Source organism: Cryptomeria japonica, chromosome 3 (assembly GCF_030272615.1).
Source record: "Cryptomeria japonica chromosome 3, Sugi_1.0, whole genome shotgun sequence".
NCBI classification, from domain to species: Eukaryota; Viridiplantae; Streptophyta; class Pinopsida; order Cupressales; family Cupressaceae; genus Cryptomeria; species Cryptomeria japonica.
Window position 1 is genome coordinate 100,004,182 of NC_081407.1, and position 15,096 is coordinate 100,019,277.

General features: G+C 35.9%; 1 protein-coding gene across 1 annotated transcript in view; it reads left to right on the forward strand.

Annotated features, from left to right (window-relative positions):
- The first annotated feature begins 942 nt into the window (after window positions 1–942).
- LOC131046026 (sphingoid long-chain bases kinase 1) overlaps window positions 943–15,096 on the forward strand; it is a 165,244-nt gene continuing 151,090 nt past the window's right edge. The window contains exons 1-2 of the mRNA XM_057979670.2: window positions 943–1,285; window positions 10,563–10,922. Of these exons, the coding sequence (XP_057835653.2) occupies window positions 1,043–1,285; window positions 10,563–10,922 (603 nt within the window). The 5' untranslated portion in view covers window positions 943–1,042. The remainder of the gene's footprint in view (window positions 1,286–10,562; window positions 10,923–15,096) is intronic.

The window sequence follows — 15,096 nt, forward strand, 5'->3', positions numbered from 1 at the left end:
TGACAAATTTAGCATTTGATGATAGTTAAGTTGCAAGATTAATAATGAAGTTTTAATATAGAATAGGACATGAATAGGCTTAGAATGACATATGGGAAACCACAATAAAGTAGGTGCCAAATAGAGTGTGAAATTGTAAAGAGATACAATTTACAACACTATAGGTTCATAAAACATAATACTTGCTAAAGGTTCTACAAATTAGAAAGCTAAGTGGGCCTAATAATGGGGGAAACTCCATGGTTAAGCATATTTGAGTTGGGTTAGTACTAGAATGGATGACTCTTAAGAAGCTCCAATGCTCACCTCTATGAGCATCACTTAGATGCGATGGATGCTATGTGGACCATTCATTTTCATGAATGATGGGTTCGTGGGCCAATGAGTTTGACTCAAAGACTATGCGATTGATATTTGACAATAATATCATTAGTTTAATATTTTTAATAGCTAAATTCTCCTATTAATCAAACTCTTCTTGATCAATACAATAGAAATGTGAAACCTCCTTCTTGAACCTCGTTTCTTTAGTTGCCTACTAATATAATATCAATTGGAAAATAATATGAATGAATGAATGAAGTAATTTTGATAACATCCACGAGACCATCAATCTAAAAGATTGAGAGTCAAATCTTTAACCATTTTCAAGTTCTTTTCGATGTTGACTCTTCTATTATGAACCTTGATTAAGTAGCCAACAATTTTGTGAAGCCTTGGCTCTTCAAATAGCTATTTTTTAGACTACCCATCTCCAAATTATAATTAATTATTATTATTATTTTTTTATTTGATAACTTTCCTATGTTTTTTATATCTTAGGAAATTGTAACCGTGTAAAATCCTAATTTGAATCGATTTAGTATAATTCATTTCTTGTCGCGTGCCTTATATTTACCATTATTATTATTATTATTTTTTTGCTAAAAACATGATAGGTATGGAAGAAAAAGATTGATGAATGAGAAAATTTTAAGACAGGCAACTAGACATTTATTGAAGTACCAATGTCATTCGCGCAAACACAGGAATTAAGGTGGGTATGGATTGCATGGAACGTGAAATGCATGGCTGGGGTCTTATGAAGATGAAAATGAAGAGAGAGCACAACAGCAAAACAGCGAACAGAAGAAGAGCAATCAAACAAATTCATGAAAAGGAAGAGAAGATTCTATTCGAGGACAAGGTTATTTGTGGGAAAAGTAGAGTACCCAGTAGAGCTATCCTGACTAAGAATTCACTTATACTGGATTCGAATCATCTCAGACTCGAAGATATTCTGAGTGTAAGCCTCCATATGCCATAATTATATAAGCATCCTGGTTTACTTTTTTCTTTCTTTCTTGTATTTATGCAATTCTGATTTGTTTCTTTGTTTGCAAAAGCTGACTAGTTCATTCTTATTTGAAAATGCAACAATGAAGCGATGGCTAGATTTAGGTTGGCTATTGTGCTACTGAATAGATTATTGCATGACTAGTAAGTAGCTTTAGGATCTTCACATGTCTACCAGGATTGGGTGCCCAATTTTGTACATTCGTAGCGACAGCTTTCTTTAGAGGCACCCATTTTGATCAAAACTTAATCCTTTTCGTCCAAAGTAATAAAAACCCTTTAACTTCAAACACGAGTTAGTCAAATATTAGCCTCTGTTGAACAACTTTTTAAACAATTATCTGATTTTTTAATTTGTTTTCTTGAGGCTATCTATCAAATGCCAGCTGACATTTATTAGAATGCTCCAGTTCAAAGTTCGGCTGTGGAAGATTTTCTAGCAGGGAAAATACATCAATCACTGGAGTCTAGGCAATCATAGTAATCTTGAGATTACAAAGTATATCTAGAGGAATTACCTCAGTCCTACAAAGTATAATTTTGCAATGGTTCCTCCTTTGCATGTCTGGCAAGAGGATTCGCCCTATGCTATTGGATAACAGCTCAAAAAACTGCTGTCGTATTTCCTTGGCACACTGCAGAGCTAATATAGAAATGATGGGAGCCACTAAAATACCTTTCTTTGAAACAAAACTTTAACATGTGATTTCAGGGGGTGGGGGAAGGACTTAAGTTTGCAATGCATTTCCTTAGTCTCTAGATTCTGTTGATAAAAAGGGCAGATAAACAACTACAAAACCATTTATAACAAATGCAAGATAAACAAATAATGCACACAGAACACCAGCTATATGTGGTCCACCGTAATGGCTACATCCACGGGAAACGCAGGGGAAATCTCTGTTTATTACTTCTGTTCTTCCAATTACATTTACAGCAACTTGCTGCATCAGCAAAACAATAATAATTACATTATCCATTCTCATCAATCCAAAGGAATACCAATGGACAACCGATGGAGGGAAACAAATGATAAGATGAAAGAGTCTGACCATTGGACTTCATGATCCAACAATCTCCCACTTGAAGTCCAACCACTACTGTAAAGAAAGTCGCTCAAAGATGTTCTCCCTCTTTTCCAGGCATATTGTCACATCTTGACAATGCCAAGAGAAGCCTTGCAAAACTCAAGCTTCTTCCTTGAAACTATCTTCATCAATGCATCAGCTGGATTCACCTTTGAATGTATCCTTTCGACTTTCAGTTTGCCCCTTTTCAAGAATACTTTGGATGAAATGATATCTCAGCTCAATACACTTTGTTCAATTGTGGAATGCTGCATTCTTGGCCAAATGAATAGCACTGTTGCTATTACAAAAGAGAGTAAAATCAAGTTGTTTGCATCCCAATTCACCCAATAAACTCTGCAACCATATCATTTCCTTAGCACCTTCAGTGAGAGCAGTGTATTCGGCTTCAGTAGCTGAGAGTGCAACCACTTGTTGCAATCTAGAAACCCAGCTGATCACTGACCCAACAAATGTAAAAACGTAACTGGTAGTTGATCTCCATTTTTCCAAATTACCGGCCATATCTGAATCAACGAAACCTTGCAGTTGTGCATCTCTTTCAAAGCACAAAACATAGTCAAAAGTGCCCTTCAAATATCACAAAATTCACTTAACATTTTGCCAATGAGTTTTACCCAGATTGCTCATGTATCTATTGACTACTCCCACTGCATGAGCAATGTCGGGTCTAGTGCATACCATCGCATACTTGAGGCTCCCAACAGTGGATGAGTAAGGAATTCCTTTCATATACTCTTGATCTTTGTGTGTCTTGGGACACATCTCATAGGATAAGTCAAAGTGGTCAGCAAGTGGTGTGCTTTCAGCCTTTGCACCCTTCATGTTAAACAAATCCAAGACCTAATTAATGTATTTTTCTTGTGATAATCTGATCTGTCTTTTCTGCCTATCCCTGATTATTGTCATTCCAAGAATCCTCTTCTCTGCTCCCAAATCCTTCATTGCAAACTTGTGAGCTAATTGTTGTTTTAGATTACTAACAACATTCATACTTAGTGCCGGTCACTCGCATATCATCAATGTATAACAACAATAGACAAACTCACCATTTCCCAACACTTTGTAATAAACACACGGATCAAATTCACACCTAGTGAAGTGTTGCTCAGCCACAAAGGAATTGAACATGAGATACCATTGTCATGGAGCTTGTTTGAGTCCATACAAGTTTCTCCTCAATTTGCAAAATAAGTTTTTATGCCCTTCTCCTTCAAAACCTTCAGGTTGCTACATATACAATTCTTCTTGTATGTCACCATGAAGAAATGCAGTCTTAACATCATGTCCAAATTCATTGCATTTGCCATCAAGGAAAAGGATAAGGGGAACATTCTCCTAGATGATAGCTTGTTACAGTCCTAGATGGCATGGAATTTTCCTATTTGCTTTTGCTCCTTGCATTTTGTGCCAAGGAGGGTGTGTATTTTCCATAGGTTGGCATTTAATAAAAGTTCGGTGATTAGGTAGTTAGTTATAACTAACCCTAATTAGGGTTGTTTTGAATTATCTTGGCTGTGGATTTCAAATCAATCTTGGCCCTCATTTGTAATGAGAGCTCTATCTAAGACTTTGCTCATTTCATTTGTAGCAAGAGACTACGTGTTGCTGAGATACTGCCACAATAAATACAAACTCCTTGAAGCTTGGTGAGTCTACGTGTTGTTTTGGGTGTTAGCATGGTTTCTTATTTCTAAAGTTAGATTAAGAGTTATTCACATCAAGTTACTTAGTTGGATGGAAGATATTGTTGTTGATTCATGGTGAAACCTACATGTTCATACCATTTGGAATTTGTTGATTGCAAATTGCAGTGCATGGGTTAGATTTTAGTTGCTTTATGCTCATTGATTTCAATTGTCTTCGGTGTTTATGTGTGTGGGCAATTTGAAAATCGTTTATATTTTCTTAGAAGATTGCATCATCTTTGTGTAGTTTTTTCTAATGGTGAAGCAAAGTTTGATTTGGTTTCATTGAGCCACCAATAGTTTCTTACATTGTTAGAGATAGATTAGACTCCTAAACTTTATCCCTTTTGCATTTTATTTCAAAACACTTTCATAGAATTAGTTAGAGTGCCTTATTGCAAAATCATAAGTTATTTTGAGGAAAAGGAATTGATAGAATCCTAGAACAATCGTGTAGGTCCCTTTGTGTGAACCAGCATATCACATCTATACCCTGAGGCTATCCCTAATTTAAAGTCGATCATTCGCATTGTAAACCTTGGGGTCACCTTGTTTGATCACAAAGCTTAGCATTCAATGTTTCCTTGTTCAAGAGAGGATAGAATACCTAGTATTTTATTTTGTGTTCGAGGTGTCCTAAAAACACATCAACAGATTCTATAGGAGGTTTGTTAAGGGATTTTCACAAATGGTTGCCCCACTTACTGTTTTGACCAACAAGGGGGCCTTTGTGTGGTCTAATGCAGCACAACAATGCTTTGATTAGTTTATGAAAATTATTAGTTCATGCCCAATTCTTGCTTTTTCTGATTTTTCCAAGCCTTTTGAGCTTGAGTGTGATGCTTAGAGAGAAAGAATAGGTGCTGTCTTGATGCAGGCTAAGCATCCCATCTCATTTGAAAGCAGGAAACTAAGGAGTGCTGAGAGGAGTTACTCTATATATGATAATTAGATAAGGAGATGCTGGCCACTATGCATGCCTTGGCCAAGTTCAGACCATATCTTGTGGTAGGTAAGTTCATTGTTAAAACCGACCACAAAAGTCTTAAGTACTTCCTGAATCTGAAACATTTAAATGATAGACAACATAAATGGGTATGTAAGCTTTAAGCTTACAACTTTGGCATTTCTTATGTCTAAGAGAAGAGAAACATTGTGGCTAATGCTTTATCTAGGAGACCGCATTTATGCTCTTTAGTGGAGATTACAACAAATTGGAAAGAGTTGATATGAGCAAAGTATGCTAAGCACTCTTGGGCTACTTGCATCATTGAGGACACTATATAGGATAACAAGTATGCAGTAATCAATGAGCTTATCATTTACAAAGATATAATTATTTGGTACCCATTTCAAAGTTTACGGTGAAGGTTATGAGATCTTTTCATGATACTCCTATGGCTGGTCACTTGGGGTTTCTTAAGACATACAGGATTGTTTGAGAAAGGTTTATGTGGAAAGGACTTAAGAATGAAGTATGTTCAGGAGTGTCCCATATGTCAGCAAAATAAAAATGAACATACTTATCCAACTGGTTTATTTCAGGCCCTACCTATTCCCAGTCAAAAAATGGGGAAAGTATTTTGTTGTATTTTATTACAAGGGCTATCGAGGGTGCAAGGTAAGGATTGCATCCTTGTTGTGGTGGATATATTAACCAAATTTTCTCATTTCTTTTCTATTTCAATAGTGTTCATAGTAGTACAAGTAGAAGATTTGTTTTTCCGAGAGATACTTAGATTGGATGGATTGCCCAAGAACATTATAAGTGATAGGGACAAAAGTTCTTGAGCTTATTTTGGTAGGAAATTTCAGATTGGGTGAGACTTAGCTTACTCCTAGTACCAATTATCACCTATAGACAGATGGATAGACTGAAATTGTAAACAAGTGGGTGGAAGGGTATCTTTGTAATTACATTTCAAGGCAGCAGAAGGCGTGGGTGAGATGGTTGCACCTTGGTGAGTATTGCTATAAATCTAGCTACCCCATGTCAATTAAGATGTCACCATTTGTCTCTTTGTATGGATATGAAGCTCCCAACTTCATTGACTCGTTGTTTGGAGATAGTAGGGTGCCAAAAGTCATGGATTTATTACAGTAGAGTCAGGATATAATGAAATCCTTGAAAGCCAACTTGCAGCAAGCTCATCATCAGCAGATATTGTATGTAGATCAGCTTGCATTGTGCAAACCTTTGAGGTTGGTGACATGTTTTAATTGAGGCTGCAGCCTTACAGGTAGTTCACTCAAGAAGAGTGGACTAGAGAAGTTGAAGCCACAATTTTGGGCGCATTCAAGTTCTCCAAGAGGATTGGAGAAGTAGCTTATGAGTTGGAGCTACTGGTAGGTAGCAAGGTGCATAATGTTTTTCATGTATCTTGCCTCAAAGGTGTTGGGGTATAATGTAGTTCCCTCTTCCAAGTTGCCACCACTGGTTGAGGAAGGAAAACTGATTCTATTCCAAAGGCCATCATTGATTATAGGGAATGTACTCTAAGGAGGACTATCAAAGAGTACTTAGTGAAGTGGAAAAATTTGTCGATTGAGGAAGATACTTGGGAGAGTGAGCGAATATTGCAGCATCCAGATTTGTAATTGCTTGGGGACAAGCAATTCTAGGGAGGGAGGACTATAATGCCCCCTCTCTAAGCCTAGTTATTTGGGGACCATCAACCTATTTCTAGGGTTCTCGTAGGCTAATGTGGGTGTTTAGGGAATTCCACTTTTCTTGGAGACATTGGAACTGTTCTTTTAGCATTTCTATTTATGACATTGAGCTTTGTTGTTAGTGAGATTCACGGTGATGCTTCTAGAAGTGTTTTTGGCCACTTAGTTTGTGCCCCACACTTCTTGGATCCCATGGCTATTTTTAGCAAGTCACCGTTTATGCACCGTCTTCATCATGTGGCACCAGTTTCATTTTGACACTCAATTTCTAGATCTGGTGTCTCCGCGATGCTTTCCGCAAGTCAGCTGGTTTCTTTTGAAGAAATACTTGTTGTAATGTTTTGACTTTATAATACACTTAAGTGTTTATTTAATATTTTAAAATGTGACTTTAGCTTTCTTGGAATGAGTGTCCATGTTGAGAAAAAAGGGAAAACATTTTATTTTATTAAACATTAGACTTCATAAAGGGGTGTTGGGATTTGGATGAATGTAAAAGGGCTTTTTGAGCTCATTTGGATTATGCATGAAAATTTGTGAGAAGGAAACGTTGCTTGGGTTTCTCCAGGAACTCCTTGAAGACAAAAAGCTTCATGAAGGATATCATCTATGGTGGTGAAAGATCGTCCATGGGTAATTATTGATAGATTATTTAGAGTCTATGTTGGTGCTTCATTTGTGGTGGTTCGAATATTAGCATGGTACACAGTGCTTACTAGAAGATGAAGCAAGGTGCATGCCTTTGTCACCAAACAGGTTTCTGCCTTTGCAACTTGTCCCTTATGGATTGTTATCACTCATGGTGACCCCTTAGAAATACCTTTATGAACCATATCTTTCCCTTGAGATTTGAATTTCAATTCCATGGATTGATAATTCTCCAAGGGAATGCAACCATTGTACTCTAATAATCATATTTGCTTCCCCTAATACCACAACACAAAAATCATTGCATACATTGTAGCCATCAAGGGATAGTTTTAGTTTAGCATAATCTTGGTGCATGGAATTGTGAATTCATTAGCCACAATGACATTGAACCAAACAAAGCTTTCTACTTTCAACCCTGTTTTAGCCACCAAGCCTTCATCAATGAAGTCGTCAGTAGCCCCATTGTTATCAACATCATTACTCATTGCTTGGATGACACCCCATATTCATAACCTTGAATGGGTGATATTGCGGTGCTCCTAAAATTGTTGCAATGGTGCTGTTGCTACCATCCACAAGTCATGCACAATGATTTGCTCCTCTATGGCATTATATAGCTTTGGTTTTTCAAGTTCATCTTCTTTATTAGATACAATTTCAATTTGAATTAATTGGACTTGGCCCTTTCCCAGACATTTGTGATCAGGTTCCCATGAATTTCTATAAGATACACAATCTTCCTTCAAAGTTCATTCCTTGTGTTATCATCCGTCGTCTTTTCTACATTTGGCTGTGTGTAGTCTTTTGAGATTGTGAGTTGAAATGCCCTTTCTAGAACTTTTCCTTTTGAGGTCTAGTAATGGGTGATTTTGGCTGTGATGAGAATTTGTTCTTTAGCATGGATGGTTCTGGTGTTAAGGCTCTCTTGATAGCCACCTGAAGTAATGATTGTCAAAGGCCTTAATAAGAACCTGGCTCATATAAACTTCAATAAATAGGAAAGTGATTGTCTTTTCTGATATGTTTAGTATCATAATTGCAACTCTTTGGAGGTTCTGCTCTATTAAGACTTGTTGCTTAATCCTAGAAAGTTCTCTGAAATATTTTTCTTCATCCTTTTGGTCAAATCTATTTGGCAACCTTTGGCTAGAATTGTCAAAAGTTTGCACAAGGTCATGCCTTTTAGTGATAATTGACATAATTAGGATGAGTGATAATGCCATCTACAATATGTAAGAAAAAACTCTCAAGTATACAGTCTTTTGCAATATCTGTTTGTTAGTTGTAAATTACTTTCCTGTTGTACCTAACCTCATTTAATTTGGAAACATTAAGATTGTTTCACATGTAAAAGGAGATGTGAAACTCAACGGCAAAATGGTTAAAGTAGATGGAATAGTTGGTAGAAGATTAGTTCTTGGCAAAGAGCAGTGCCTTTGCTGCCCTTGGGGATTTGTTTGCTTGAATTAGTCAGTGAAACTTATTTTACAAAGAAGTTACGAAGACTGTCGAAACTTTGGCCTTAAGGTATTTTCTACGAAACCCGGGCCCCTACCTGAAAAACCCCCGTCCTAGTCTTGGGGACGTTTTAGGGACTTGGGGACGGCCATGGGACGTCCCCCCCCGTCCCCAAATTGTCAGAATTTTGAGGGGACGTCCCCGAAACGGGGGGACGGCTAGGGACGGCTGGGGACGGATTGGGGACAGCTGGGGACGGATTGGGGACGGCTAGACGTCCCCCACATCTAGAGCTAGGGAAAAATATTAAAAAAAATAGTCGTAGTTTCAATTTTTATTTTATTTTTCTAACATGGGCCCTCTATATTGAAAAAATTTAAAAAACGACTATCAATTTTTTTATTATTGAATTTGAATAGTTATGAAATCAAAATAGTAAAATACGACTATCTATATTTTATTATTTTTCTAACATGGGCCCTCTATCAAAAATTAAAAGGCAACATTAAATTTATTAATTCATATCAAATATTTATAATTTTAAATCAATTCATATTATAAATTTTAAAATTTATAAATAGAAAATAAATTAAATAATAAAATATTAAATAATAAATATTATACTTTTCTTTTTAGTATTTACTTAGTACTCTTTTGATTTCCATATCGCAATTGACAATGAAACAATATGGCAGCAGTGTGGCCTTTGGGCATTTTGAATGTTATTTCTTTAATATCTATTATGATATGCATATTGACAATGTGAATGAATTGAAATTCTGAATTATGAGTGCATATTGAGTATTGAGTATATTGATAATGTTGTATGTTCGATGCTTGCATTCTAAAATGTTTTCATAGTATCATACACATGCTATATCCATGTTTTCATATGAATATAATGTATAGATGCATGCTTTATCCATGTTTTCATATGAACATTTAGAATTTTCCTATATATTTTATATACCTGTCCCCTTTGCCGTCCCCCCCCGTCCCCAAATTTGGCAAAAAAAATTGCCGTCCCGGAAACTTGGGGTAACGTAGGGTATTTTCCGTAAGACATAATAGCATTATTTACAGTATTTTTTGGAAAACGTGGCTCGATGCAAGAAGTTTCTTCTTTTGAAGCCTCATGTTTGTTTAATGTTCTAATTGGAGATGCTATTTGATTATAGAATGTTTATTTCCAATTTTTGCATTTAATTTTTTGTGATATTGTTTTTGTTGATATTATCCAAGAAAAAATAGATTTCAACTATGCTATTGGTCACCGCTTTAACTAGCAGCTCCAGAATTGAATTATAACAGCAGAAATGCCATCTACAACAGTGGCATCACAGTAGTGCAACAGGTTTCAGTTTTTGTCTATACTTAAGATTTTTTCAAACTCGGTAATCTATGTAATAGTAGACTTCTGATTAGTTTTCAGAGGTGGTGTGTAGCAAATAATGTGCTAAGCAGTAAAGGAAACAAAGGGTTATAATTCTATGATAATAGGGAAATCATATCCATGTCTCTTGTTTAATGTTTTTATCATTTAAGTGATATAATATTTCTTTCTACTTCAGATTTAACACTAAGAAACAGTGGTTGGCAAGTAACTATAGCTTGCATTAATAATGTGTTATTTGTTCTATGAATGCTAAGAGCGTGAACTGCAATTATGCAGGTATCTTGTGATTTTAATATATTTCAGGTTTTTATTCATTCCTATACAACATTTCACACAAAGTGGGTTCCAGCATTATTTGGTATTGCTAGAAGGCGGCATTGTTGTCTCGATTTCACTGTCCAAGATAAAGGAAAATTAGCAGAATGGAAAAGTTTTTTGGAAAAACAAGGATGCTATGTGAATTGTACTCGAATTTTGGTTGGAACAAAAGGCGATGCAAGTGTTGCAGTTGACTCAGTTTCAGATGCAACAATGATTCGTCAGCCAAGAAAGTCTTTTCTTGTCATTCTCAATCCTTGCTCTGGTAATGGTCATGCAAGGAAAATTTACTATGATAAAGTTGAGCCATTGTTCAAGGTGGGATATATTCTCCATGCCTTTTATCTTGCATTTTGCACATCTCAAATTCCCATGGATGTCTGATTAATGTTTGAGCAATGAATAATTATTTAAAGTTTATGTGGTCATTGATTCTTAATTTCTTTATAAAAGCACTAGAAAGTCAAATTTTAGCGAGGTTAATGCATTGTGAATTGAATCTGTGTTTTATCCAAAATTCATTCCTTTAAACAAAATATTTTACTTGAACTTGGGGAATGGGAATATACCAAATGATACCTAATTTGAGGTAATTTATCTTAATTCGTTGAAGTGTTTCTTCTCTTGTTCTTAATTAGCAAAGACCATATACAAACTAATTTTTTTGTTTGTTATTTTTTAAACTTGAATACTATTTCTGTACAACAGTATTTACTTTTGCAGAATGTAGGTAAGCAGAATGTGTGTTCATCTGACATATTATGCATTTCAAATATTTGCATGCATACAAGGCATTTGTGTTTGTGCTTATTTTGCAACGTAGGATGAAATATGATTTCTCTCTAGGAATTGTTAGGGTTTCAAGCAGATCCAAAGCAAATATGAACTAACAATTATATGCAGATTTAAATACAAAAGATAAAGAAATAAAACAGGACACAGATAACACAAAGATTTAACGTGGTTCACCCAGAATGGGTTACGTCCACCATACACAGTCGTCCAATCTTTCTTATTATCCAGCAAAAACAGTACATCAACCTTACAATGCCTTAAGCATCCCAGCTGCTTATAACATGCGTTTTTAGGGCAAAAACAAAGTTGGCCTTTTTAGGGTTTTATTACAATGTCAGTTTTCATAAAAAAAAAATACCCAAAATTTTTTTTCTCGCAGGCTCCCGCCCCGAACCCCCGCTTTTCTCGGCGGCTGCTGCCCCCGAACCCCAGCCTGGGGCTTGGCCCGGCCCCGGACCCCGGCAAGGATATGTGCTGAGTGTACAGTACTTTGCTGATCAGTCGCCACATTTCAACAGGAATGTTATAAGAAGAAAGCAAGAAAATATGTCATAATACTTACTGCAAAGAACATTTTATTCCCTAAATCTCGTTAACAAAACAATATTCCTTTGAATTCATATGATATTTTGGGGATAATATGAACTAGCAAATGCAGTTTGGAAGTAATTATAAATCTTCCTAGTTTGAAAAGCAGCTCAGCATACAGTTTTTACCAGTAAATTTGTTGAAACCAAGAGAAATTATCTTGCCAAGATGTCATTGTCAACTGCAAATTTTCTATCACTGTCCATGTTCCCAAGGGCTTCTCTTGAGTATTTTTCTTTGTTCCACCAAGTTTTATGGATGAGGATGGCAGGAAATGGGGGGTTTGTTTCTGGGATGGCAGGAAACAGGGGGTGCATTTTCAGTATGGCAGGGTATTTAAGGGACAATAGTGGATGACAGCTAATTTTTTTTCAAAATTGAAAAAAAAAGAATATTTCAACTATTCATATGATAAAGCATTCATGTAATAAACACCCCTAATTTTTTTTTGAAAATTACTTCAACTAAAATGAGATACAAAGCAACGTCCTTTCCACTTTCTGATCACCCAGTTCCTGAGATGGGCAAGGTGAGAGCATACAGTGTTCAGGACTAAACAATTAACTAGAATGCTGCAGCTAGAAAGGAAATACACTTGGTGGCTAACCGTCCAATCCTTACATCTTTGCAGTTGAAATGCAAATGAAAAGAAAGATGCTTCACATTTATTCAGCGGAGTGTATAGTACAATAGAAAAAACAAGCACCTCATGCTTATTTAGTGGAGTACAATTACAAACTCACCACTTATTCAGTTGGTAACAACTTCATAACTCACCACTTATTCAGTGGGATAAGTGAATACAATGATTCCACTTGTTTAGTGGGGTGAGCAAATCCAATGTTATCCACTTGTTCAGCGGGGTGAGTAAATTCATCAATGAGAAATGATCAAGTCCACTGGCGGAATTATCATCCAGTGTTTTATGATGATATATCGAAAGCAACATGACTCATATAACTGCTGCTGCTCCATAATAAGTTGAATAACATGGATAATCAAGGAAATCAAGAACCCAACAAAGTATACAATAGATGAAAATTAAGTAAGTTGCAGGTCTGATATCAACTGTAACACACTGCAACAGGTCTGGACAGCAAGGAAATCACCTGGAAAACTCAACCAATTTACACCCAACACATCACAAATGAACATAAGCTGAAATACCACCTCCTAGCACACCCAAACATCACCACAACACACTGGAAGAAGAATATGTTAGGCTGATAAATGAAAATAAACATGTGCAGGTCTTAAAATGGCTATGTTTGAAGCCGATGCACTTATAACAGTAGATAGTATCATCACTAAAGCTCACGTGGCCACGCCCATCACAAAGTCCACTCCAAAATTGAGTATTCCGCACTCACAAAAGCTAGGCACTACCAATCAGTGAGAGAAATCCTCAAAAAAGGGCAGCAATTCATCCTAGGATTCTCACAGCCAGCTAGCAGGTATGACCCAACAAACGAGGATGTACAACCTCCTTAGATAACTACAATCTGCTCCTTATGAATTGTATGACCAGCACAATAATCATCATTAGCTGATGAGCACATGCTTATACGGGGGTGGGTGGGCTGAATCAATATTAGGTAATCTTTTACTTTTTCAAACTAATAGCCACAATAATAGTTGCCACATATTGCCTTTGGTGGATACAAGTAGTGATATTTTGAGGGGCACACCCTTACCCAAACAGACGACATGGATAAATATTAAAAATGAATAATGAAGAACCAAATATGCATGTTCTGATAGCAGAATCAATAATGCATACTCAACTAGTTGCCATGCAATGAATGTAACCATTATGATCCATCTTGTCTCATGATATTGTCCAATTCTATAACACCCTTAAATATTTCTGGTACGAGTTTATGGTGGCAAACTCAACATGCATGCATATTAACTATCTCAGTTAACTCACAAATAACTACAGGTGCTCATCATGAAACCATATTTTTTGAACAATATACACGACATATTTCAATCATAACTAAGGAAGACTGAAATTTTAATGGTATTATATTGCCACTTTCATGGGTGGCCAGCATGACATATAAGGTCATATCAGTCCCAAGTAAAACTATATTATTGAAAATGTTATGATTTAACTTTTAGTCTTTGCAATAGACTGGCTAAAATGATACTGAAAGTACCACTCTAAACTAGGTCACTATACTTTCTTTCTAAGAATAAGATCAAGATGAAAATTGAACTTTTTAGAAAGAGATTGACTGGTCAGGAGACAAAGCTGTTGCTCTCCCTATCAATCAGATTGATGTTTAAACTAGTTTTGTGGATGGAATCTTAAATATGGAAGGCTACCAAATGTATATATGCCAACTTATAGAAGAAGGTACAGCAGTGGAGTTTTGTAGAAAATCTATAGGTAATTATGTTTTATCTGCAAGATAAATAGTTGCCTACAACCCATGGGATTTCATGTATATCCAAGGATTTTATCTTTCTACCTTGATGAAAATGTTAGATGATCTTCAACTCAGTCCACAGTAGTACTAGATAACATACATGACAATATCTATAATATTTGTGAGTCTATGCATATATTATGTCAATGACAACTATACAATATTCTCTGGTTTTACCTTGCAAAAGAAGAATTACAAAATTTTCTAAATATTCTAAACCAGGTAGCATTACTTATTTTTTTGGAGGAAGGGGCTCAACTCTGAATGGGATGGCAATTGGATCTTTTGTTGGGCGTTACTTCATCATTAGACAAGTTAAGCTAATCAGCTCATAGTTTTACATACTTATCAAATTCACATTGTTAAATTCTTGGCGAGCATTCTGTTGAGAGAGGAGGTAGCTTGGTTATTCAAGGTTTTGAACTAGCTCACAACACCTGCTTCATGACTACTGTTTCTGGGTACCTCATTTATGTTCCTCGTGTTAAGCTATTAAATGTCTTAGATACTCCATCGAGGTACTGTACATGTTGTCTAGTGAGAACTTTAATATATTTTCCTTTTAATTGATGTCATTTTAATGGTTCCCTCTTGTTTATGGTAAAATATAACTATTTATATTTAAGTATTGTTTGTAATTTTGTAACAAGTGTCAAATTCTCCAGTTAATAACT